Source organism: Carcharodon carcharias (genome assembly GCF_017639515.1).
Source record: "Carcharodon carcharias isolate sCarCar2 chromosome 27 unlocalized genomic scaffold, sCarCar2.pri SUPER_27_unloc_2, whole genome shotgun sequence".
NCBI classification, from domain to species: Eukaryota; Metazoa; Chordata; class Chondrichthyes; order Lamniformes; family Lamnidae; genus Carcharodon; species Carcharodon carcharias.
In genome coordinates, this window is record NW_024470635.1 from 1,843,277 (window position 1) to 1,870,948 (window position 27,672).

Here is a 27,672-nt window from a genome sequence, read left to right on the forward strand (position 1 = left end):
GGCTAGTGGAAGGGAGGGAAGCAGCAGAGGCAGCTGATCGGATTGTCTCAATCTTAGTGACAAAGAAGCTCCATGAGCTCCTCACACTTGTTGTTGGAGGTGAGGATGGAGGAGACAGGGGAGAGGGAGAGCACTTTAAAAGAAGCTAACTTCTGTGAGAGATAATAACAGTGTGCATTCAACAAAAAGCTGATTTCTTTGATTTTTAGCCACAATATTAACCCCTATATATGAGTGGAGCTTATTAACTTTAGCAGAAACAGACTCCAATGAACATGATCCAGTCCTGGATGTGATTAACAGCAAAATCCATTCACTGCAGTTACTTGTGAACTCGCTGATGTCTCAGCAGGTTTGATGACCGAGTGAATCCCTTCCCACATGCGGAGCAGGTGAACAATCTGTCCCCAGTGTGGACTCACTGGTGTATCAGCAGGTGGGATGATTACATGAATCCTTTCCCACAATCGGTGCAGGTGAATGGTCTCTCCCCACTGTGAACCCGCTGGTGTGACAGTAGGTGGGATGACAAAGTAAATCTCTTCTCACACTTTGAGCAGATGAACGGCTTCTCCCCAGTGTGAGTGCGCTGATGTTTAGTGAGGTCAGATGATGCCTTGAACCCAATCCCACAGTGAGAGCACCTGAACGGTCTCTTCTCAGTGTGAACACGCTGATGGGACATCAGTTGCTTGTAACTTTTATAGCATGACTCACAGTCTGAGCATTTGAAAGGTCTCATCAGTGTGAACTAGCTAGTGTGTCAGCAAGTCAGATGAACGAGAGAATCACTTCCCACGCTCAGAGCAGTTAAATGGCCTCTCCCCTGTATGACTGCGTAGATGAATTTCCAGCTCCAATGGGGATTTGCATCCCTTCCCACAGTCCTCACATTTCCATGGTTTCTACCCATTGCATTTGCCTTTATGTGTTGACAGGCCAGATGATCGGCTGAAGCCTCGTTTGCACATGAAACAGGCATACAGTTTCTCCCTGCTGTGAATGGTGCTTTTTCCTTCCATGTTCAAAATCCAGTGATATTCAGGTTATGATAAATTGGGCAACTCCATCAGATCCTGATGTGGCATTTGGTTTCAGTTTTCCAACTGCAAATCTTCCCCTTTTAATACCCTGTGAAATTGAGTTAAAACAGAAAAAAGGGAATGAGAGAGAACCCACAAAAACACAAAGGCAGGTTGTGAAATTGAGCTGAATGAATCTGGGAATTTGTGGGGCCGGCACGAGGAAAAAATGACCATGAAAACTGCTGGATTGTCATAAAAACCCAACTGGTTCACTAATGTCCTTTAGGGAAGGGAACCTTCCACCCGGTTTGGGCCAACACAAGACTCTGAAATTTGATAACAAAGCAGTAGATGGACATGGATTCAGATCCACAGTAAAAGAATCACACTAGCCCCAGAGCCCTAGGAACTCTCTCAGATAACAGAACATGGCACTAAAAGCTGAAATTTTAGACGAATGGTCAAAAATACTCAACTATGAAACAAATTCATGGTTTTCAATTTTAAAATCTCCTGCTGGATCCCGCAGCTGGAAAGATATCAGAAGCACTGGAGTCAGAGAAAAATCTCAGTTGAGGAAATACCTGGGGAGCGGGGTGATGTCACGGTGTAATTGTCGATGTGTGAATATGTCACAGTGTAATTGTCAATGTGTGATGATGTCACAGCCACGGACACAGAACATCTGGGTCTGTGCAAACCAGGGATCAACACACTTTATGAAGGATGTGAGGGTCCTTGAGAGGGGGCAGAGGAGATTTACCAGAATGGGTCAAGGGATGAGGGATTTTAGTTGCAAGGTGAGGGTGGAAAAACTGGGGTTGTTCTCCTTGGAGCAAAGGAGATTGAGGGGAGATTTGATAGTGGTGTACCAGTTTATTGTAGGTTTAGATAAGGTAGATAAAGTAAAGATGCTTGCATTAGCTGATTGCAAAAGGATTACAGGACACAGATTAAGATTTTGGATAAGAGACAGAGGGAGCAAGTGAGAAACATATTTTATATAGTGAGTGATGATGACCTGGAACTCAATACTTACATTCAGAGGCCGATACTATCCAGGTCCTGATGAATTGAGTGATTCTGTCAGATTTTTAAGTGATGTTTGGTTTGGGTTTCCCATCTCTTCTCTTCTATTATCCTGCAAAAGAAGTTTACAAAAGACATTACTGTCTGTCCAAGGTATAAATTGAGAAGAGATAAGCATTTCTCTTGGTCTGAGTTGCTTTGTGTAAATCCTCCACTTCTAACCCCAGTAATGGGAGTTTCCAAAATCCATGTTCTATACTGGACTGACAGTGGTCGGGTTGGGAAATGGTTTGTACAGAGCATTAGAAAAGGAGGATCCAGGTCCTGATGAATTGAGTGACTCTGTCAGATCTTAGTGAGATGTTGGGTTTGACTTTCCCGTCTGTAAATCCTCCCCTTCTAACCCCCTGTAAAAGGAGTTTCCAAAATCCATCTCTGTCAGTCCAGGATAGAAATTCACAACATTCTCTCCTCCTGCTACCTGGACCAGGATGACTGCGCATGCTCCTTGCCCCTCGTCATCATCGTCAATGCCTCAATTGGAGGCATTGGAGGCAGGGTTGTGGGTTTCTACCCGGGGTCTTTATGTGACTGAACAGACCAAAATACACATGGGGCAGGAGGTCCCACGGGGTAGTGGGATCCAAAGAGCAGGATTTACTTCCTTTTCATTTCTTCTCTACCACCGCTCTGCCTCATCAATAAGACACTGGCACTCAAAGGGTATTGCAGCTTGATGGACAAGTTGTCTCCATTCTGAACAATGGGGAACAAGCTCCTCCTAGGGATTCAAAACATTGCCCCCTACAAAACAAAAACAAAAGTACCTGGAAAAACTCAGCAGGTCTGACAGCATCTGCGGAGAGGATTACAGTTAACGTTTCGAGTCCATATGACTCTTCAACAGAACTACGGAAAAATAGAAAAGAGGTGAAATATAAGCTGGTTTAAGGGGGGTGGGACAAGTAGAGCTGGATAGAGGGCCAGTGATTGGTGGAGATAACCAAAAGATGTCATAGAGAAAAGGACAAAGAGGTGTTGAAGCTGGTGATATTATCTAAGGAATGTAATTGCCCCCTACAAAGATGGCGGCTCCGCATGCGCCGTGCTGCATAAAGCCCCTAATAAAGATGGCATCCGATAACCCGGCCCAACTCTGGGAGTTGCGGCCGCTGGTCCGTGCAGACGGGGGACCGGGAAGTTCTTTTCCGAGATTTGCTGCTTACACAACATGTTTACGAATCCGCTCCACACACCGTCCGGATCTATTGCTCCCTCTGCTCCACCATTCACACACTCACCGATTCCGGATCTGAGAACAAAGCATCGCTCCATCGCCATTACTCACACTGCGCATGCTTCATTCTCAGCCCGGCCCCGCCCCTCATTCACTCCGATTGCTGGAGGACCAGCCGCTACCGCTCGGTCCTCCGGTCACACCCCCTCTTCCTATTGGCCCGAAGCTGCCGTCAATCAGCCGGGCATTGTGACGCTTTCAAATGGTGAGAGCGGCCACAGACTAAGCCTGATTTGCTGATTCTTGGCAACATTTTCTGTTTGGGAATTAGAGCTAGAGATGGATGGTCAGTTCCCCTCTGTCCGGGGGGGATTCACACTCATTTCCCTAGTGCGGGGACTATCACAGTTTTTTATTCGCTTGTGGGATGTGGCCATGACTGGCTCGGCCAGCATTTATTGTTCATCCCTAATTGCTCTTGTACAGAGGGCATTTTTAAGAGTCAAACACATTGCTGTGGGCCGGGAGTCACATGTAGGCCAGACAATATCCTCCCCTAAAGGACATTAGTGAACCAGATGTTTTTTTGTGACAATCGACAATGGTTTTCTGATCATCATTAGACTTTTAATTCCAGATACTTATTGAATTCAAATTCCACCATCTGGTGGGATTCAAACCCAGAGCATTACCTGGATCACCAGTCCAATTGCAACACCACTGCCTCCCCACAACATTTACGTTACATGAGAAAGTCCTGGGTTCAACCTCGGCTGGAAGCTTTGTGTTTACAATTGTTACTGAGGAAGAATTAACAGTGAGTTTATGTCAAACAGAGTGAGAGTTATTGTCTCATTCTCTAAAGCTCCATTTTCACTTTTAAACAGTGTCACGAAACTCTCATATTTTTCATAATATTATTGTGGGATATTGTGTGTGTGTGATTGGTTCTCCGTGTGCCTGATTTAATTGAATTAGAGTCGGATGGACTGCAAGGTTGATGCTATCAAAAGAGTTAGGTGTAAAAAGGGCATTTGAAATGCTCATGAGTGAGCTGGGGTAAAGTCAGTAGATTGGGTGTGAATGAAATTTGAATTTATAGAGAAGCGGAGAAGTGTTTGGTTTTCAGAGAAACATGATAATGTTTTACAACGGACAGGATAAATACGGCAAGATTATTATGTTTACTTTTCCCAAAAGGAAAAGACCATAATGACAACATGAAAGATTTTTATACTATGAGAAAAGTAAATTCCAAAGACGTGTGGGAACAATGGGATTTACTGATGAAAGAGGATGAAAGATATTTAAAGAAGGATCAAAGTTGTATGAAGGGTGCCCGTGTACGATCTAAAAGATACACTGTATGGAACAGACTTGTGGAAACGCCTCTCACCACTTTTTCAGAAGCCTGCTGTTCCAGGAACCAAAGTTGTATTGAAAGACTTTGGAATTCCACTGTCGAGTGGGAGCTTGTGGTAACTTTGCTGGATGCCTCTCTCGATCTAAAGTCTATTTTGGACTGTTGCCTTAAAGTGGTTAAGTAGTTGGGAGTCAGGTTACTCATGAATTTTGGGATTTGTTATAATTTTAAGAAAGTGTCATTTGTGTGTGTGTTTATTCCTTTCCTTTGTTAATAAATGTTTTAATTTAATTTTTAAAATCTCTAAAGGTGTGAGTGGACTCATTACCTCTGAATTCAGTGCACAAACCTCGTAATAAATACAAATTGCAGAATCGTTGTGATAGCGTGGACAAGTTTCCCTTGTGGTTTTGGTCAGCCTAGCAAATACCACCTGTCGTGTCATAACAACAGTTAACAATAAGCAAGAGAAAACTGATCCACTGTGACCCCAAAACAAGATACTGCAGGCGCTGGGAATCTGACCTCAAAACAGAAAATGTTGGAAACAATCAGCAGGTCAAACAGCTTCTATGGAGAGAGAAACAGAGTGAATGTTTCAGGTGGGGTAAGAGAGGGGGGAGAAGGAAAGAACAAACGGTCTTGTGACAGGTTGGAAGGCTGCAGTGATTGACTGGCAAAGGGGATGATGGTGTGAGGCAACATTGGGTGACAATGAGACAAAGAAATAAACTAATGGGACAAGTGAAGAAACAAAAGACAGGTCCAGAAGAGGTATGCATTGCAACAGCAGGACCGTTACCAGCATCTACTGTCGAAAAATGTGGGAGCATTGGTTATGATCTGAAATGGTTGAAATAAATATTGAGCCTGGGAGGTTATAAATTGCCGAATTTAAGATGAGCTGCTGTTTCCCCAGCTTCCATTGAGCTTGATTGGAACAGTGTAGGAGGCCGAGGACAGAGCGGTCAGATTGGGAGTGGGATGGAGAATTATAAAAACAAATGCCCGGGTGCTCAGGATCACACTTGCAGACTGAATAGTGATGTTCCACAAAGCAGTCACCCAATCTGAATTGAGTCTCCTCAGTGTAGAGCAGATCACATTGTGAGCAATGAATACACAATACCAAAACGTGAAAAGTACAAGTAAATCACAGTGTCACCCAGAAAGTATGTTTAGGGCACAGGAAAGTGGGAAGGGAGGAGCTTAAAGGGGCGGGGGCTGCATCTGTTGTACTTGTATGGAAATGATTCACAGTGATGTTCATAAGAGCACAAGAAACAGGAGCAGGGGTAGACCTCACGGCCCCTCGAGCCTGCTCCACCACTGAATGATCTTCCAGCTCAACTTCACTTCCCCGCCCTATCCCCATATCCATTGACTTCCTTACTGTCCAAATATTCAGGGATTCCCAACTTGAACATACTCATGACAGAGAGTGACGTATTCAATTCAAGTAGTAATATGGAAAATGCACAAACAAGGTGCACACAAATTGCAAATTCACTTGCTTGCTGCTTGCTAATCATGTTAATTGAACTTTCCACTTGTCCCATGCTGAAACCTATTCATTCTCTGACAGGTATTGTTGGTGATATAATTGGCAAATTTAGAATGAAAAACGCCCTCTGCTTCACTGTAAGGGTGAGAAATAACTTTGTAAATGATTCATAACATTACAGGCCGGCTCGTCGTATCTGCTAATTTCGTCTCCTCTTATTTTAAGCTAATAGGAGAATTGCTGAAATAGAGGATGGTGAATAACAGCTTGAAACCACAGTCCCCTCTGCGCTATTGATCCTTCCAACATCCAGGAATTTGGGGCAATAGTGACTTTGATGCTCAGTTTAGCTCTGTTCCCATATGATGGATAGATCAAGAAGCACTGGAGAAGGGGCAAAAAAGATTTACTGGAATGATACCATAATTGAAACGTTATACCAATCAACAAAGATTCAACAGTTTGAAAAGGTTTTGTCTAGAATAGCGAGTGAGAGATGAAATGACCGCAGCTTTTAAGATAATGAAATGGTTTGACAAGGTAGACAAATTGAAGATGTTTCCATTTGTGAGTGGATGAGAATAAATGTAAGATAGTCATTAACAAATCCTAATGTGTAAACCAGGAGCAATTTCTTTCACTAGAGATAAAAGCAGAAAATGCTGGAAATTCTCAGCAGATCAAGGAGAATATGTGAATTGAGAACCAGTTAAACTTTCAGGTCTGTGCACTGATGCAGTGCAGTTTTGATAGAAAGTCATAGCCCTGAAATGTAAACTGTGTTTAGCTCTCCAGAGATGCTATGTTTCTCTCTCCACAGACTCCACTAGGTCTGCTGAAAATTGCTCCATTTTCCATTTTTATTTGCGATTTACAACACCCGCTTTTTTGATAACTGGATGGTTGAGAATGTAGAACTTGTTGTCAGAAGGATTTCAAATCCCAGTGTGAATTGAAAGCCTATGGGTGACATCACACTGTAAAAGCACCATTTGCCAAATGATTTGTTGCATTCTTACCGACAAGCCAGAGTTTCAATGTTCAGTGTATGGGAAGAAAAATCACTTATTCACACCATCTGCTGAGAATCCAGCGACTTCACACCTAACTGTCGGGGATTGTTCTGCTGCTATTTGCACCCGGGACAGAGGCACGTGCACCTTTTTCGTCATAGCAATTAATTTAATAATGTTATATCTTGGCTGTCTGGCCCCAACCGTCATCGGATCGCAAAAAACATAATTTCCTTTTCAAAGTAAGGGGGCTTTCAATGGCAGCCGAGGTACCCAGCATTCAAAGGGAAGCAGAATGTGCTCTATTCTCACTGCAGGAGCTTCCTGCACATGCGCATTACGGTGTGTGTGTGTGTGTGTGTAAGGGGGAACTGAAGACTCGAAACGTCAACTTTTTTCTTCTCCAGACCTGCTGAGTTTTTCCAGGTAATTCTGTTTTTGTTTTGGATTTCCAGCATCCGCAGTTTTTTGTTTTTATAACAGGGTTAGTGGGTGTGTGAGGAGAAATGGAGCCAGCGGAGTGGGCAGGGAGGCTTCATAACGACACAATATAGGCCGTAGACCCCAAATAACAAGGTAACGGTCTTGTGTTTGCAAAGAATGACCCAAAAAAGTCTGGATTTCTCCTTTCGCCAGGCCCGGGGTAACGGCCGCCATCTTTATCACTGTGTGCAACAGGGCACATGCGCGGCCATCCTGGTCCAGGTAGCAGGAGGAGAGAATATTGTGAATTTCTATCCTGGACTGACAGGGATGGATTTTAGAAACTCCTTTTACAGGGGGTTAGATGGGGAGGATTTACAGATGGCAAAGTCAATCCCAACATCTCACTAAGATCTGACAGAGTCATTCAATTCATCAGGACCTGGATCGTCCTTTTCTAATGCTCTGTACCAACCGTTTCCCAAACCGGCCACTGTCAGTCCAGGATAGAAATTCAGGACCTGAATCGGCCTCTGAGTGTCAGCATTGAGTTCCTGGTCATTTTTTTTTTCTTTATTCTCCGGATGTGGGCTTCCCTGGCTGCGCCAACATTTACTGCCCACCCCTAGTTGGCCTTGAGAAGGTGGTGAGCTGCCTTCTTGAACTGCTGCAGTCCATGTTGTGTAGGTACACCCATATTGCTGTTAGGAAGAGAGCTCCAGGATTTTGACCCAGCGACAGTGAAAGAATGGCCGATATATTTCCAAGTCAGGATGGTGAGTGACTTGGAGGGAAACTTCCAGTTGGTGGTGTTCCCATCTGTCTGCTGCCCTTCTAAGTGGTAGTGGTCATGGGTTTGGAAGGTGCTGTTGAAGGAGCGTTGGTAAATTCCTGCAGTGCATCTTGTAGATAGTAGACACTGCTGCTACTGTGCGTCATTGGTGGAGGGAGTGAATGCTTGTGGATGTGGTGCCAGTCAAATGGGCTGCTTTGTCCTGGATGGTGTCAAGCTTTTTGAGTGTTGTGGGAACTGCACTCAGCTAGGCAAGTGGGGAATATTCAACCAAACTCCTGACTTGTGCCTTGTAGATGGTGGACAGGCTTTGGGGAGTCAGGAGGTGGTTACTCATCGCACTATTTCACAGTATTTGTATGGTTAGTGCAGTTCAGTTTCTGGTCAGTGGTAACCCCAAGGATGTTGATAGTGGGGGATTCAGTGATGGTAATGCCATTGAATGTCAAGGAGCGATGTTTAGATTCTCTCTTGTTGGAGATGATCATTGCCTGACATTTGTATGGTGCAAATGTCACTTGCCACTTGTCAGCCCAAGCCTTAATATTGACCAGTTCTTGTTGAATTTGGACATAGACAGTTTCAATACCTGAGAAGTAATGAATGGTGCTGAACATTGTGCAATCATCAGCGAACATCGCCACTTCTGACCTTATGATGGAAGGAAGGTTATTGTTGAAGCAGCTGAAGATGGTTGGGCCAAGGACACTACCCTGAGGAACTCCTGCAGTGATGTCCTGGAACTGAGATGACTGACCTCCAACAACCACAACCATCTTCCTTTGTGCTAGGTATGACTCCAACCAGCGGAGTGTTTTCCCCCGATTCTCATTGACTCCAGTTTTGCTGGGGCTCCTTGATGCCACACTCAGTCAAAAGCTGCCTTGATGTCAAGGGCTGTCACTCTCACCTCACCTTGGGAGTCTAGCTCTTTGTGCATGTTTAAACCAAGACTGTAATGAGGTCAGGAGCTGAGCGGCCCTGGTGGAACCCAAACTGGGCATCAGTGAGCAGGTTATTGCTAAGCAAGTGCTGCTTGACAGCACTTGTCAGTGACCCCTTCCATTACTTTACTGATGATGTAGAGTAGGTTGATGGGGCAGTAATTAGCTGGGTTGGATTTGTCCTGCTTATTGTGTACAGGACTTACCTTGGGAATTTTTCACATAGCCAGGTAGATGCCAGTGTTGTAGCTGTACTGGAACTGCTTGGCTAGGTGCGCAGCTAGTTCTGGACACAAGTCTTCAGTACTATTGCCGGAATATTGTCAGGGCCCATAGCCTTTGCAGTATCCAGTGCCTTCAGCCATTTCTTGATATGTGGAGTGAATTGAATTGGTGGAAGACTGGCATCTGTGATGCTGGGGACCTCTGGAGGAGGCTGAGATGGATCATCCACTCGGCACTTATGGCTGAAGGTTGTAGCAAATGCTTCAATGTTATCTTTTGCACTGATGTGCTGGGCTTCTCCATCATTGAGGAAGGGGATATTTGTGGAGCCGCCTCCTCCGGTGGGTTATTTAATTGTCCACCACCATTCATGACTGTATGTGGCAGGACTGTGGAGCTCAGTTCTGATACATTGGTCACTTAGCTCTGTCTATCACTTGCTGTTTATGCTGTTTGGCACGCAAGTAGTTCTGTGTTATAGCTTCACCAGGTTGACACCTCATTTTTAGGTATGCTTGGTGCTGCTCCTGGCATGCCCCCCCCTGCACTCTTCATTGAACCAGTGTTGATCCCCTGGCTTGATGATAATGGTAGAGTGGAGGAAATGCCGGGCCATGAGGTTACAGATTGTCTTCAAGTACAATTCTGCTGCTACTGATGGCCCACAGCACTCAACAGGTGCCTAGTCTCGAGTTGCTGGATCTGTTCATAATCTATCCCGTTTAGCACAGTGGTAGTGCCACACAACACGATGGAGGGTATCCTCAATGTGAAGCCGGGACTTCATCTCCACAGCAACTGCGGTGGTCACTCCTACTGATGCTGTCATGGACAGATACATCTGTGGCAGTTAGGTTGGTGAGGATGAGGTCAAGTATGTTTTTCCATCTTGTTGGTTCCCTCACCACCTGCCCCAGTCTAGCAGCTATATCCTTTCAGACTCGGCCAGCTTGGTGCAACCGAGCCACTGCTGGTGATGGACATTGATGTCCCCACCCAGAGTACATTCTGCACCCTTGCCACCCTCAGTGATTCCACCCTTAGTGATTCCTCCAAGTGGTGTTCAGCATGGAGGAGCACTGATTCATCAGCTGAAGGAGGGTGGTCCATGGTAATAAGCAGGAGGTTTCCTTGCCCATGTTTGACCTGATGCCATGAGACTTCATGTTGAGGACTTGCAGGGCAACTCCCTCCCAACTGTATACTGCTGTGCTGCCACTTCTAGCTGGGCCTGTCCTCTCGCTGGGACAAGGAGGGTGATGGGTGGTGTTTGGGACATTATCTGTAAGGTATGATTCCATGAGGCTGTTACTTGACTAGTCTGAGAGACAGCTCTCCCAATTTTGAAAGGGCTTTTCAGGGTTGAGCTGATGATGAGATTTCCGTTGTCGATTCCGGTGTCGAGGTCGATACCAGGTGGTCCGTCCGGTTTCATTCCTTTTTTGTGACTTTGTAGCAGTTTGTTACAACCTTCCTAGGCCATTTCAGAGTCAACCACATTGCTGTGGATTTGAAGTCACATGTAAGCCAGACCAGGTAAGGACAACAGATTTCTTTCCCCTAAAGGGCATTAGAGAACCAGATGGGTTTTTACATCAATCGACAATGGTTTCATGGTCATCGTTAGGCATGACAGCATTAAAACCCCGGTCCACAGAGCATTACCCTGGGTCTCTGGATCACTAGTCCAGCAACAATACCACCACACCATCGCCTCCCCGAATTCTATCCCATTTAGCACAGTGGTAGTGCCACACAACATGATGGAGGGTATCCTCAGTGTGAAGGTGGGACTTTGTCTCCACAAGGACTGTGCGGTGGTCACTCCTAATGATACTGTCATGGATAGATGCATGGATATTGAGCATTTTGGAGATTCTGTCAAAGTTCTGATGAGCTGTAGATATGTAAAATCCCTCATCTTCTCTCGCTCTCACTCTCGTTCTTTTCTCTCTCTTCTCTCTCTCTGTCCTTCCCTATCCTCCTGTAGAAGCCAGAGTCTTGCTTTGGCCCAAACTGGTGGCAGGTTCCCTTCCCTGAAGGACATTAGTGAACCAGTTGGGTTTTTATGACAATCCAGCAGTTTTCATGGTCACTTTTTCCTCGTGCCGGCCCCACAAATTCCCAGATTCATTCAGCTCAATTTCACAACCTGCCTTTGTGTTTTTGTGGGTTCTCTCTCACTCCCTTTTTTCTGTTTTAAATCAATTTCACTGGCATTAGAAGGGGAGGATTTGCAGTCAGGAAACTGAAACCAAACATCACATCAGGATCTGACAGAGTCCCCAATTTATCAAAACCTGAATATCATTGGATTTTGAACATGGAAGGAAAAAGCACCGTTCACAGTGGGGAGAAACCATACACGTGTTGTGTGTGTGGACAAGTCTTCAGCCGATCATCTGACCTGTTGAGACACAAGCACAGTCACAACAGGGAGAAACTATGGAAATGTGGGGATTGTGGGAAGGAATTCCATTACCCGTCTCAACTAGAAACCCATTGACACAGTCAGACTGTGTCGGGGAGAGACCGTTCACCTGCCCCACATATGGGAAAGGATTCACTAATACATCCAACCTGCGGAAACACCAGCGAGTTCACACTGGGGAGAGACCATTCACCTGCTCTGCGTGTGGGAAGGGATTTCCTGGTTTATCCCTCCAGCGAGTTCACGTTCAGGAGAGACCTTTTAAATGCCCAGACTGTGGGAAATGCTGTAAAAGCTTGAGGGACCTGAGTTCACACTCGGTTCAGGTGGTTATCTCAACTCACTAAGCACCAGCGAATTCACACTGGGGAGAGGCCGTTCCCCTGCTCCAAGTGTGGGAAGGGATTCACTCTGTCATATGACTTGCTGAGACACCAGCGAGTTCACAAGTGACAGCAGTGATTGGATTTTGCTGTTAGTTACCCAGGACTGCACCGAGTTCACTGGGGCCTGTTTCTGCCAATGTTCATACATAGAACTGGCCTCGAGTTTGTTAATATTCTGGATAAAAGTCAACTATACTAATTCTATGTTAAACACAGTATATTGAGTCTTTTTAGGAACTCTAATGCAAGTTGGTTCAAGGGGTCTCCCCACCTCCTCCTTTCGCATCTCCAAGAACAAGTGTGAGGAGCTCATGGAGCTTCTTTGTCACTAAGATTGAGACAATCCAATCAGCTGCCTCTGCTGCTTCCCTCCCTTCCACTAACCCACTGGGACAAACTGTCTCTATCTCCCTACTCTCACTAAACTGCTAGTCACCCACATCCACATGTTCACTATTTTGTCTTTATTCATTTAGCGATGTGGCTTCGCTGGCTCAGCCAGCATTGATTGCCCATCCCTAGTTGCCCTTGAGAAGGTGGTGGTGAGTTGATATTGTGAACAGTTTTCTCTCTCAACTTCCATATCTGCGACACATCCCATCTCTCCTCTTGCTTCAGGCTATTTGCTGCTGAAACCCTCATTCCTGCCTTTTCTCACTCTGGCTATTCCAGGACTATCCTAACCCTCCTCTCCTATTCCACCCGCTGTCAATCCGGAACACTGGTGCCTTTTAAAAAATTTCCCATGGGACATTGGGCAGACAAGGCCAACATTGGTTGTCCATCCTGATTGTACTTTGAACTGAGTGGCTGCCTCAGCCATTTCAAAGGGTAGTTAAGAATCAACCACATTGCTGTGGGGCTGGAGTCACATAGAGGCCAGACTGGGTAAGGACGGCAGATTTCCTTCCCTAAAGGACATTTGTGAACCAGATGGTCTTTTACAACAATCGATGTTGGGTTCATGGTCCAATTACAAGGTTTCAATTTGAGATTTTATTCCTTGAATTTAAATTCCACCAGTCTGGGATTTGAACCCAGAAGGTCAGCCTGGGTCTCGGGATTACTAGTCCAGTGACATTGTCACTCTGCCTCCATCTTCCTGTATCCTAATTGGCAGTTAGTCACTTTCACCCATTACTCACTGACCTACATTGCTTTCCGTTCTGACAATTTGTGTTTTTTTTTTCAAATCCCTCCCTGGTCTCATCCCTCCCTATCTCTGGAAACGCCTCCACCTGACATCCCTCCGAGATCTTCCTGCTCCTCCGTTTCTGGATTCTTACACATCCCCGATTCCCATCACTCCACCAGTGCCAGATGTGCATTCAGCTGCCTGGGTGCTAAGCTCTGGATTCCCTCCCTAACTAGCTCCACCTCTCTAACTTTCTCTCCTCTCCTTTAAGAGGCTCCTTAAAACCTGCCTGTTTGACCCAGTGTTTGGCCACCTGTCCTAATATCTCCTTTTGTGCCTTGGCGTTGAGGTTTGTTTGATCACACTCCTGAGAAGCCCCTTGGGATGTTTGACTGTGTGAAAGATGTTATATAAACATAAGTTGTTTTTGCTGCTGTTAATAACATTCATGACTGAACCATGTTCATTCTGACAGTGGTAATTTATTGTAGGTACAGCAAGCAGACAAGAAGGCAAATGGTATGTTGGCCTTTGTAACAAGATGATTTGAGTATAGGAGTAAAGATATCTTACTGCGATTATATAAAGCCTTGGTGAGACCACACTTGGAGTATTGTGTACAGCTTTGATCTCCTTATTGAAGGAATGATATACTTGCCATAGAGAGAATGCAATAAATGTTCACTAAATTAATTCCTGAGGTGGAGGGATTGTCCATTGAGGAATGATTAAATAGACTGGGTCTTTATTCTCTGGAGTTTAGAAAAATAAGAGAAGATCTCATTCAAGCTAACCTCCCTACTTTTGGAATCAATTCCCCTCAATGAATGATAACATTCTATTAGCTTTCCTAATTATTTGCTGTACCTGCATACTAGCCTTTTGTGATTCATGCACTGGGACACCCAGATCCCTCTGAATCTTACAGCGCTGTTATCTCTCACCATTTTGATAATAAGCTTATTTTTTATTCTTCCTGCCAAAATTAACAATTTCAGATTTTCCCACACTGTACTCCATTTACCAGATCTTTGCCCACTCACTTAACCCTTTGAAGCCTCCTTATGTCCTCGTCACAATTTACTATCCTACCGACCTTTGTGTTGTCAGCTAATTTAGCAACCATTCCTTCAGTCCCTTATTCCTCCTACCATCTACCCCAAGACTAACTTAACCACAAAGAAATAAAAGCAAAATACCATGGATGCTGCAAATCTGAATTTAAACAGAACATGCTGGAACACTCAGCAGGTCTGGAAGCATCTGTGGAGAGAGAAGCAGAGTTAATGCTTTCAGTTCAATATGACTCCTCTTCAATATGACTTCACTTTAGCTACTGCTAAACTGGAATTAAAAGTTGGCCATTTTATCCACGTGAATAATGGATAATAAGATGTTAGATAAATGTTCAGAAGGTCAAACTGTAACTGATTAAAGAAAATCAGAAGACTGGAGATGCTGGGAATAGGAATGTTCGAATGAAAGATGATCGAGCTAAAACTTTTGCTCAGTTTCTCTTTCCAGATACACCCTGACCGGAGGAGTGTTTCCAGCATCCTGTTAGATCAGGTACTTCCATATCAATAAGTCTGATTGTTTTTTTTTCAAAATATGAGACATCCCAGTGATAAACGTGTTACATAATCGTTTCTCAGCCTTTTGGCTGAGATCACATGTGGAATCCATTGGGTCTGAGCACTGAGATTTGTAGTTTTCTCAGGGAGGGGGACATGGGGCTGGATCTCAATGCTGCCCTCAGTCTGACGTCACAATGACGTTTGAGCTCTCCTTCATCCTGGCTCAGGACTGACACTGATAGAGTGAAGAGAATGAGCAGAAACAACCATCCCAGCCAGGGGATGTGTATCACTGTCAGGGTGACAGGGAAGGAGATGGAAGAAGGTATGAAGATTACAGGAATAGGAGGAAACGAGACTCTGGAGGGATTTGAAAACTAGAATGTGAGTTTTAAATCGAGGCATTGTTTCACCAGGAGCCAATGTAGGTTAGTGAGCACAGGGGTAATGGGTAACAGGACTTGGTGTGAAAAAACACATGGGCAGAAGTGTTTTGGATGATCTCACGCTTCCGCACGGGTGGGCTGAATGTGAGAGGCTGGCCAGGAATATATTGGAATCATCAAGTCTTAAGGTAACACGGACATGGATGAGGGTTTGAGCAGCAGATGAGCTGGTGTGAGGTGGAGACAGGCGACATTGTGGAGATTGAAATATCTGGTATTAGTGATGGTGTGGCTATGTGGTCAGAATCTCATCTGGGGGGTCAAATAAGACACTAAGACTGTGAACAGTGTGGTTCAGCTTCAGACATTTCCCAGGGAGAGGGATAGACTTGGTAGTTAGGGAATGGAATTTGTAGTGGTGACTGAAGACAATGGCTTTGGTCTTCCCAATTTTTAATTGGAGGAAATTTCTGCTCATCCAGTACTGGGTGTGGGATAAGCAGTTTGATAATTAAGTAACAGTGGAGGAATGGAGAGGGAGAGTGGTGAGGTAGAGCTGGGTGTTGTCAGTGTACATGTGAAAACTAACACGGTGCTTTTGGATGATGTCACCGAGTGGCAGCATGTAGCTGAGAAATAGGAGGGGCCAAGGATAGATCCTTGGGGGACACCAAGTACAAGGAATTTGGAGACGAAAGGGAGGTTGGAGATGGGGCAGCAGTTTGTGAAGACAATGAGATCAAAGGTTTTCTTTTGTGCATGGGTGATGGTGGATTTAAAGGCGAGAGGGATGGTACCAGAAGAGAGAATTGTTAGCAATACCAGCTAAAATGCAGAAGTTGGCTGGCCAACAGGGAAAAGGGCCAAGGGAGCAGTAGGTGGGCCTGATGGACAAGGTGAGCACAGAGAGGACATGAGCGGAGGTGGGAGAGAAACTGAAGAAAGAAGTGAGTTCAGGGCTTGCAAATGGAGGAACTTCAGAGACAGTTTGTCCTGGCGGGCTAGCGGAAGGGAGGGAAGCAGCAGAGGCAGCTGATTGGATTGTCTCAATCTTAGTGACAAAGAAGCTCCATGAGCTTCTCACACTTGTTGTTGGAGATGAGGATGGAGAAGACGGGGGAGAGGGAGAGCCCTTCAAAAGGAAGTAACTTGTATTTGAGATATTAGAAACACTCGACACTCTAATGTGTGTTGAACAGAGAGGTAATTTATTTTTCTTTACCCAGAATATTAACATCTATAACTAGGCCGGAGTTCGTTAGCATCAGCAGAAACAGACCGCAGTGACCATAGTTCAGTCCCGGATGTGATTAACATCAAAATCACATCACAAGTAGTTACGTGTGAATTCGCTGGTGTGTCAGCAGGTGGCATGACTGAATGAATCCCTTCCCACACACGGAGCAGGTGAATGGCCTCACCGCAGAGTGAACTCGCCGGTGTATGAGCAGGTGGAATGACCGAGTGAATTTCTTCCCACACTCAGAGCAGCTGAATGGTCTCTCCCCGGTGTGAGTGCGCTGGTGAACAATCAGACCAGATGATCGCCTAAACCCAGTCCCACAATGAGAGCACTTGAATGGTCTCTTGTCAGTGTGAACACCCTGATGGACAACCAGTTCCTGGGAACCTTTGTAGCACTTTCCACAGTCGGGGCATTTAAAAGGTCTCTCATCAGTGTGAACTCGCTGGTGTGAGAGGAGGTTGGATGAGTGAGCAAATTTCTTCCCACACACGGTGCAGGTGAACGGTTTCTCCCCAGTGTGAACTCGCAGGTGTACAGTGAGCTGAGGTGAATGCTTGAACCCAGTTCCACAATGAGAGCACCTGAACGGTTTCTCGTCAGTGTGAACATGTTGATGGGACATCAGTTCGCGCGAACTTTTATAGCACTTCCCACAGTCGGAACATTTAAAAGGTCTCTCGTCAGTGTGAACTTGTCGGTGTCTCAGTAGGGTGGATGACTGAGAGAATCCCTTCCCACACTCAGAGCAGGTGAACGGTTTCTCCCCAGTGTGAACTCGCTGGTGTATCTTGAGGTGAGTTACCGTCTTGAACCCGGTCCCACAGTGAGGGCACCTGAACGGTCTCTCGTCAGTGTGAACACGTTGATGGGATATCAGCTCCCGCGAACTTTTATAGCACTTCCCACAGTCGGAACATTTAAAAGGTCTCTCGTCAGTGTGAACTTGTCGGTGTCTCAGTAGGGTGGATGACTGAGAGAATCCCTTCCCACACTCAGAGCAGGTGAACGGCCTCTCCCCAGTGTGACTGCGCCGATGAGTTTCCAGTTTAGACGGGGATTTGAATCCCATTCCACAGTCTCCACATTTCCACAGTTTCTCCCTGTTGTCCCTGCATTTGTGTTTTGACAGGCCAGATGATCGGCTGAAGCCTCGTCCACACACAGAACACGTGTACGGTTTCTCCCCACTGTGAACGGTGCTTTTTCCCTCCATGTTCAAAATCCAATGATATTCAGGTTACGATAAATTGGACGACTCCGTCAGATCCTGATGTGATGTTTGGTTTCAGTTTCCCGACTGCAAATCCTCCCCTTCTGAAACTGATTTAAAAGAGGAAAAAATGGAGTGAGAGAGAACCCACAAATACACAAAGGCGGTTGTGAAATTGAGCTGAATGAATCTAGTAATTTATGGGGCCGGCACGAGGATAAAGTGACCATGAAACCTGGATTGTCATAAAAACCCAACTGGTTCACATGGTCCTGCTACCCTGGATGGAGATGGAGGGAGATTCCAAGAGAATTCTTGACGAGAAGCGGGTAATAAGATCATCTCCTTCACTACCTGCTGCTCCCACCTCTCTGTTCAGTCTCTCTCTTCTCTCCCTCTTTCTGTCCTTCAATAGATGCCAGAATCTTGTGTAGACCCAGACTGGGTGGCAGGTTCCCTTCCCCGAAGGACATTAGTGAAGCAAATTTGACTATTCTAATTCACTTCTGGATGGCCTCCCACATTCAAACTGTCAGAAAATTGAGATTTTCTAAATCTCCACTGTCTATGTTTTCTGCACTGAGTCCTGTTCGTTCACCCATCACCCTGTCCTCACTGACCTACAAAGGCTCCTGGTCAAACAGGAACTCAGTTTCAAATTCTCATCCTTGTTTTCAAATCCCTTCCTGCCCTTCGCTAATGCCAGTCACAGACTTTCAGCACACATAAAACAAACATACGGTTAGGTCATGATGAATCAAGTGACTCTGGCAGATCTTGATCTGATGTTTGGTTTGAGTTTTCCACCTTCAAAACTGCTCTTCTACTATCCTGTCAAAAAAATGGCAGCACTGTCAGCCTAAGAACAAACAATGAGAAGAGACAAACGTTTCTCTGGGTTTGAGTTTGCTGTGTTCCAAACCTCCCCGTCTAACCCCCTGTAAAAGGAGTTTCCAAAATCCATCCCTGTCAGTCCAGGGTAGAAATTCACAACATTCTCTCCTCCTGCTACCTGGACCAGGATGACCGCGCATGCGCCCTGCTGCACACAGTGATAAAGATGGCGGCCGTTAACCCGGGGCTGTCAGCGGAGATGGGGCCCTGCATTTGTCGCCCTGTTTTAGTGGAAGCGCCGAATCAGTTGGTTCTTTTTTCGGAGCTTTGAATCGCCACTGGGTGTTTGTGAACCTTCCCCACCCACTCCACCGGTTCCATTACCCTCAAACATCGGCCGTTTTTTCTCTGGCTCCGGAACCGAGACAACCACCTCCCAACCACTGCAGCACTCACAATGCGCATGCGCCAAATGGAACGCCCACTGCGCGTGCTCAGATCGCAACTCATCACTGCGTCTGCGCGAGTGCTCCTGTAGTGAAGATAGGGCATATTCTGAATTACCTGGAAAAACTGTAGGGACAAACAAGCAGTGATAGAAGCAGATCATCAAAAGATGTCACAGACAACCACACCCCCCCCCGCCTCCACTTCTCTCCCCCCACCCAACCCACCACCGCCACCCCCCACATACACACACACATCTTAAACCAGCTTATATTTCACCCCTTCCTCTGATTCACCTAGTTCTGTTGAAGGGTCACGAGGACTCGAAACGTCAACTCTTTTCTTCTCCACCGATGCTGCCAGACCTGCTGAGTTTTTCCAGGCAATTCTATTTTTGTTTTGGATTTCCAGCATCCGCAGGTTTTTGTTTTTATATAGGGCATTTTCTGATTTGCCGTGAATGCTGCGTAAGAGGCCTGCCATTGACACCTCATCTTGTTAAATAGAAAATTAGATGTTGTGACCCAATTACAATTGGAACCATAGGCCCAAGATATAAAATTATTAAAAACACGAATACGGCAACCAAAGTGCACAGGCATTTATGTCCTGGGTATGCTTAAGAGCAGAACAAAGCCCTACAGTTGGATGTGAACTCACTGGAAACTCAGCAGGTGGGATGAATCAGTGATTTTTCTCCCCCCCATACACAGAACATTTAAACTGTGTCTTGCCTGTTAATAATGCACCAATTCAGGATCAAAACCCTTATATGTCTAAACTTGAAGTGTTAACAGGCCGGCCCACATGAAGACATTAAAACTTCCATGGGATGTGGGTGTCACTGGCAGGGTCAGCATTTAAAGCCCATCCCGATTTTCCCGTGAACTGAGTAGCTTGCTGGGCCATTTCAGAGGGTATTTAAGAATCAATCACAATACTGTGTGTCTGGATTTACATGACCAGGTAGGGAGGGCAGATTTCCTTCCCTAAAGAACGTTTGTGAACCAGATAGATTTTTAGAACAATTAACGATGGTTTCATAATCGCCATTGCTAAGACTTGCTTCTAAATCCAGAATTTATTAACTGAATTTAAAGTTTCACCAGCTGATGTGGGATTTGAACCCATATTCCCAGAAGATTAGCTGGTCTCTCAAGTATTAATTCTCATAATGACATTACCACTATGCTAGCGTCTCTCTCAAAGCACCAAATTGGTCTCCCTCTGGTGTGACTGTGCTACTGTGTCAGTAAATACAGTGACTCTATTTCCACTTTCAGCTGCTGAATGATCTCTTCATGGTGGGATTTTATCCATGAGTTACAGCTAAGACAGGAATCTCAAACCCTTCTGCTAATGAATTCCACATTCATAATATTCCCCAGTTAAAAAACCCCAGTTAAAAAAAAAGCAAAGTGCTTCAGATACTGGATATCTGAAACAAAAACAGGCAATGCTCAAAGCGCTCAGCAGATCTGCCAGTATCTGTGAATACATCTGTGACCTTTCATCAGAATAGCACTGCATCAGTATACAGACCTGAAACATTAACTCTGTTTCTCAAACCACATATGCTGCCAAATATGTTGAGTATTTGAAGCATTTTCTATTTCTATCTCTGGTTAATGAAGTTGGTCCACAATTGCACGTTAGATTTATTGGTGGCTAACTTATTTTTATTCTGAAGAAGAGTCATGTGGACTCGAAACGTTCACTCTGCCTTTCTCTCCACAGATGCTGTCAGACCTGCTGAGTTTTCCAGCATTTTTGTTTTTGTTTTAGATTTCCAGCATCCGCAGTACTTTGCCTTTATTTTTATTCTTGCTGATTCTTAGGTAGAAACACCTCCCCTGTCAAACTCCTTCAGAACCTTAAAGGCCTCGACAAGGCCATCCTGCCCTCTCATTAACAGAGAAAACATATTCAACCTGTTCAGTCTTGATAGTTCTGACTTGCCAGTCCTTGCATCATTCCAGCAAATATTTCTTGTACCTTGTACAATGTTCCTATATCTATTTTATAACATGGGGTCTGAGCTAATTTGAACATCAAATTCACCATTCTCTCCAAATAATCTACGTTGGAAAGGTCATGTAATATCGCATGTATCTATGATCAGACAGGCATGTAACTTTAAGAGAGCTGATGGTAACATAATACATATGCGATATTCTGACATCAGACCATGCGATATTGTAACATCAGATCATGTGGTATTGTGACGTCAGACCAAGTGATATTGTGACATCAGACCGTGTGACATTCTTGTATATAAGTACCAGTCCCACCTTGAATGACAGCCCCTGCACTTTGGAATCCATCAGGAAAGTCAGTTTGTCAATCAGCCTGTTCAGTGATACAGCCCAGACCTATAGGTGTCAGTGATAGAGTTGTCATGTATGTAGTTGCCCTATGAATAAACTTTATGATACTTGTTCTCAGCAAAATCTCTTTCTCATTGTTCATGTAACAGGAGCTAACATAATGACACAAGAACACATCGGTGGCTGATGTTGGTTATTGAGTACAATGCTGGAGGTACAGCTTTTTAAATATTCTTGTCTGAAACATAAAACATTGCATTAGTTTTCTGCAGCAATATATTTCTCTGAGTTCAGGGATGTCCACAAAACATCCCATTGATCTGGCCCACGACACATCCACAGACATGAAACACCATTGTCGGCTGCTCTTCACCCCCTCAGCACAGCTCCGGCCTCTCCTTGTCCTTTGGTGCTCCCACACACCTTGGCTGTTTCCTGCCTGCTCCTATTGCTCTATCAAGTGATTAAACACGACTCCGCATTGTGTACAGGAATTCTTTCCCAGAGTGTGCAGGAGCAATCAGTTGTTTAAACCTCATCAAGAAGGCAGTGAGTAATGGTGAGCGCAGGAAGGTGACAGCAGGAGATTAAAGTGGGGGAGGGGGAAGGAATGTTAGTATGGAATTAGAGGGTGGGGGAAAGAGTGTCAGTATGGAATTAGAGGGAGGGGGAAGAAGTATTAGTGTGGAATTGGAGGGAGAGGGAAGGAGTGACAGTGTGCAATTGGAGGGAGGGGGATGGAGTGTCAGTGTGGAACTGGAGAGGGGGGAGGAGTGTCAGTGTGGAGTTGGAGGGAGGGGGAAGGAATCTCATTATGGAATTGGAGGGAGGCGGAATGAATGTCAGTGTGGAATTGGTTGGGGGAGAAATCTCACTGTGGAATTGGAAGGAGGGGGAAGAATTGACAATGTAAACTTTGAGAGAGGGAGCAGGAGTAGTTAGAGGAAGAATTAGGAAGTCATCTCCATACTGACTGTGCATCTCCTGTATTAAAACTTGAATTGAACCTATCGTTCTCCATCTTGAGTATATTCACATGGAAATGCAGGAATTGTTGGACACTAAGGGAATTGATGGGTGGAAAAGTGGAGTTGACGTGAAAGATCATTTAATGGTGGAGCAGGCTCAAGGGGCCGTATGGTCTAGCCCTGCTCCTATTTCTTGTGTTTTTTGAACAACACTGTGAATCATTTCGATTCAAGCACAGCAGATGGAGCAAACGCCATTTCCCTTCCTCCCACCCCATGTACCAGGGCCCGAGATACACTGATTTGCTTGTGACACAGTGATTTGCTTGTCCTTGCAATTTAATATTTTGTATTCACTGCTCACAGTATGACCTCCCCTACACTGAGGAGACTAACTCTTGATTGGGTGACTGCTTTGTGAGACATCACTATTCGGTCTGTGTGTGTGGCCTTGAGCTTCTGAGCATTTACCAGTTTAATTCTCCTCTTCCCCAGTCCCACTCTGAACTCTCTGTCCTCGGCCTCCCGCACTGTCCCAATGAATCTCAAAGGAAACTCGAGGAACAGCAGCTCATCTTTGGTTAACTTTCCAGACTCAACATTCATTTCAAGAATTACAGATAATAACCATCACTACAATTTTTTTTCAGACAGTAGGTGCTGGTTATGTTTCTGCTGTGAACATTTATCCCTCCTCTAGTCCTGTCCTTTCTTTCACTTGTCTCATTAGTTTATTTCCTTATTTCATTATCACCCAATGTTGCCTTGGACCAACATCCTCTTTGTCATTTAACCACTCCAGCCTTCCATCCATTCACAAAACCGTTTGTTCCTTCTTCCTTTCCCACTCTCTTTTCCCTGACTCTGTACTTGTTTGAAAAAAATTAAAGCATTGAAAGATGAGTAGGAGCTTCTGCAGTGCCCGGTCTGCTAAGTTCTTCAGTGCCAACAAAATTTCCTTGACCCAATGACACAAATAGTTGGACTGGGGATTATTATACTGTTTTTCAATCAAAAAATATTTATTTAAGCTATTATTTACAATTTACTTTTTTAAATGATGTTTATTCTGATCAAGTATGTCCCCATTTTTCTCAGCCGATAAATACAATCGAATTCCCCTTGCTGCTCAACCTTTAACAGAGGCTGTTATAGAAAGGAGGGAAAGGTTTGCCACAGCTATACAAAGCCCTGGTTAGATCACACTTGGAGGACTGTGTATAGTTCTGGGGACAGCACCTTAGAAAGAATCAATATTTGCCTTGAAAGTTTCAGTAGAGCCGCATTGATTAGGTTGGTGGGTTTTGGAAATTGGAAGCTGTACAACCGCAGCTTGTGGCATTATTTCACCTCACTGTTCACTTCATGTTCATGTCTAACACACTCGATGCTGTTATTGGCTGAACAAGTCTTCTGTGTTTGAACTAAACATGCTATTATTTGGCGCTCCCACTCCTGCCGCCCGGGTTTGGCTCTCATCATGGAATATTGTTTTCTTGTTGCTGTGTGAACTGTCACAATGAACTGATCGTGGAGTCTCTTTTCCTTGGGATCTACAAAACCCGTCACTTCGCTTCCTCTTTCATTCTCACTCTTTCATTCCTAGTTTGAGTTGGTTCTCCTTTCCGGCTCTTCAATAAATCCATTTGGGTGGGCAAGAGGCAGCCGAAATTTAATGTAGCAAGTATGAAGTGATTGATTTTGGTCTGAAGAATGAGGAGATGCAACATCACATAAAGTGTACAATTCCAAAGGGGTGTCTGTTACACAGTGAGTGGTTAGGATCTGGAATGCACTATCTGCGAGTGTGCGGGAGGCAGATTCAATCGCGGATTTCAAAAGAGAATTGGCCAGAAAGTGCAGGTCTCCAGGTAAAAGGCGGGGGAGTGGGACTACGTGAGTTAGTTTCCAGAAGAGTAAGAGGCCTCCCTTTTCAGACAGAAATGAGGATGTTTTTTTCTTCCACCGAGGGCCATTAGTCTGTGGAAATATCTTCCCCAGAAAGCAGTGGAGGCTGGGTCCCCGAATTTATTCAAGGAAAAATTAGGCAGATTTTTGACAGACACGGAAGTCAAGGGTTATGGGGTCAGACATGAAAGTGGAGTTGAGATCACAACCAGATCAGCCATGATCTTACTGTATGACAGAGCAAACTCAAAGGGCTGAATGGCCGACTCCTGTTCATAACTCCTATGTCCCTATGAACTGAGCCAAATGGCCTCTATCTGTGGTGTAACCTTGGCTCTGCTTCTCTAATACTGAGTGGCTCCAGTGACAAAATGGTTCAAATTATGCTCCTGTAATGTTCTAATTCAATGCTGATATCATTCAAGGCAATGGTTACAGTGGCGTACTGAGTGGTCGAGCAGTCTCAGGCGTTCGATTTCGAACTCCAGCTTTTTCAGGAACCCATGGGTTCAAGTCCCACAGCAGCAAACATTTCCACTCATCTGACATTACAACAAATCCGTCAAGGTGTGCTTGGGGTAGCTGATGCCTGCAGTGCTTCATTTTGGTCGGAAGAACAAGGATTAATTGCAGGGTGACCGGATTTGGCAGGGACCGAGTCCAGCTTTCTCTGTTGTAACCATTCTCCGGTTTTATTTGAACAACATTACGGTTTACCTAATGTTTGTAGTCAGGGCTGAGTGGTTAAGGAGATGGATTCGAAACCTACTGGGATTTCCCCCCATACCTGCCAACTGCGTTTTTGGTATCTCCAGAATTAATTATTGGTTAAATAGAATCAAAACCTTCCAAACACTCCTGTCTTTTTTCCCACTTCACTTCCGCGTTCCTTCATTTCTGTTCATCTGCAAACATTCACCAAATCTGCAGTCAGAAATGGAACAAACAGCCAATTTGGTGACATCCTTGTTTTCTGGGTGTTTGTCTCTCCTTAGGCCCCTGTCATTCTCCGTGTATATGTCTGTGTGTGTTCCTCAGTGTGTGTCAATGTGCTTCAGTTTCCCGAGGTGTTGAACACATTTTTTTTTTACCATTCCAAATATTATTCATGTACTTTATGGTAAATAGTACAGAGAATAACAGCGGGTTCAAACGTTTCCAAAGGAGATTGACTGTTTATGTGCTTTTTTTAGTTCAGACGGTGAATTGACTTCAGTCTGCTAATTGACTCAGTGCCCACATGTTACACAGTGGAGAACACTTAAACAAACAATGGATCCACTCGGTGTGATGGTGTGTTCCAGTTCGGGATATGCAATCAGAGAATCAATAAGAGCAGGTCTGGCAAAGTTTGGTTATTTCATTGTAGCCAAAGGACACAGCATCTCTGTAGTCAGTTCATGTCTGGTTCCTTGCAGCCTTTCACTGTCCGTCTCTTTTCATTTCACTAAATCTCTTCACCTCTGTACTTGTTCCAGATTTATTGCTCAGCCGACATTTCCATTATTAGTGCCGAACCTTAAACCCAGCTGGACTGATTCTGGTGAAGCTGACAGTATTTATGGTGCTGGTCAGGAAGGAGTTCATATGCATGTGGAGAAATTGCACAAGAGCAACTATTTTCAACCCCTGCCCAGGAATTGAACCCAGGCCGTGGAGGTGAAAGCACAGAATCCTAACCATGAGATCACAAGGAAGTTGCCTGACCAGCTTGCTTCATCCATGCCACTTTTGCCATTTCATCACTTGAGACTACAAATGACAAGAACGATTGCTGTGAGCTGAGACATGAAACCGACAGTGAGGTGAAATAGTCCCACAAGCTGCTCATGTGCAACTTTCAATTTCCAAAACCCACCAACCTCATCACTGCTGCCAACCATTGTGGCCGGGTCGGTAAGGCAACGGAGGCCAAATCCACTTCTCATTACTCCTGGTTTTAACTGTGTGGCTACAGAGTTAATTATCGATTAAGTTAAATAAAATCAATCCAAATACCCGGGTGTTTTCCTATCTCTGTTCATTCATGAAAACATTCACGAAACTTCCAGTTGGAACTGAAACAAAACTTAGTGTCATGCTTGCTTTCTGAGTTTTTGTCTCTCCTTAGAGACAACCCCTTGCCCTCTGTCACTATTGGTGTATTTGTCTGTGTGTGTTCCCCTGTGTGTGTGTCAATGTGGCTCAGTTCCCCAGTTTCAAATGCTATTCACGAAAAAGTTCAGAAACAAAATCAAGAATTGTTCCTCATCTTCATCGACCTGACCAAGGTGTTTGATTCTTTCAGTCATGAAGTGCTATGGATCTTCCTCCAGCGCTTTGGTTGCCCATTGAAGTTTGTCACCATCCTGCGACTCCTGCATGACAGCATGACCACCTCCGTCCTGAGTGAAGGATCTGAAACTGACTCCTTTCACATTCGGACCAGGGCCATGCAAGGTTGTGTGATCGCCCCCAACTTGTTCACCATTTATCTGACTGTCATCGTCCACCTCATCCAAGATGAACTACCACATAGTGTCAACATTCAACAATATCTGGACGGGCAGCTCTTCAAACTTGGTTGCTTCTGGACAAAAACCAAAACTCACCACCATGGACATCCACGACCTTCAGTTTGAGGATGACGGCTGCATGATGGTTTACGCTGTAGGGGATATGCAAAGGACGCTTGGCCTCTTCAACATCTCACATAAGAGGCTTGGCCTATCCTTAAACATTGCCAAGATGAAGGTCCTTCAGCAACCTTCCCTGGGCCAGTTAAGCATCCCTCGTGCCATCCACCTGGATGGGGTGGGCATATAGTATGTGCAGCAAATCCCTTATCGCAGCAGCCATCTCTCCCAAGGGACCATTCATCGATGAGGAAGTCCAACACCGAGTCAACTGGAGAATGAGATTTGAAGTTTCACATGTGTTAGAAATGTCACACGTGGAACAAATTGAGAACAAACACAAAGATGGAGAGGGGAAGTGGAAATAAAAGGGAAGGGCTGTGATAGGTTACAGAGCACTGACTATAGAGCTGGTGGTGCAAGGCAGAATATTATTCCTGTATTACCCATGTCACTTGCAGGTCTAATTTCCTGATATATACCGTGCCCAACATTACCACTACAGTTTGATGGCCTGTAAATAACACCCACCAATATTTGTTCCCTCTTGCTGTTTCTGAGCTCCACCCAAACTGATTCTACTACTTGATCCTTCAATCTAAGATCCTGTCTCACGAATGTACTGATCTTGTCCCTTATTAACAAC

The 27,672-nt window shown here is 44.9% G+C and overlaps 1 protein-coding gene and 1 long non-coding RNA gene across 3 annotated transcripts; both read right to left on the bottom strand.

The window, feature by feature from the left end:
* Window positions 1-549: 549 nt before the first annotated feature.
* On the bottom strand, window positions 550-3,417 carry LOC121273879. Of its 2 annotated transcripts, none has more exons than XR_005942099.1 (3): window positions 3,356-3,417; window positions 2,065-2,166; window positions 550-1,131 (listed from the first exon to the last, which is right to left on the bottom strand). It is a non-coding gene; the product is annotated as an uncharacterized LOC121273879 (long non-coding RNA). The 2 variants fall into 2 exon arrangements; XR_005942100.1 differs by having other exon boundaries at window positions 2,065-2,158; window positions 3,356-3,396.
* A 13,234-nt stretch (window positions 3,418-16,651) lies between these two features.
* LOC121273876 (zinc finger protein 239-like) lies at window positions 16,652-19,210 on the bottom strand. The gene is made up of 2 exons (XM_041181026.1): window positions 19,146-19,210; window positions 16,652-18,758 (listed from the first exon to the last, which is right to left on the bottom strand). Exon 2 carries the CDS (start codon window positions 17,928-17,930, stop codon window positions 16,809-16,811), a length of 1,122 nt encoding a protein of 373 aa, XP_041036960.1. The 5' UTR covers window positions 17,931-18,758; window positions 19,146-19,210; the 3' UTR covers window positions 16,652-16,808.
* Window positions 19,211-27,672: the final 8,462 nt, after the last annotated feature.

Excerpts from the sequence above, each read along its gene's own strand:
- LOC121273876 (XM_041181026.1), bottom strand. The coding sequence starts at position 17,930 with ATGGAGGGAAAAAGCACCGTTCACAGTGGGGAGAAACCGTACACGTGT.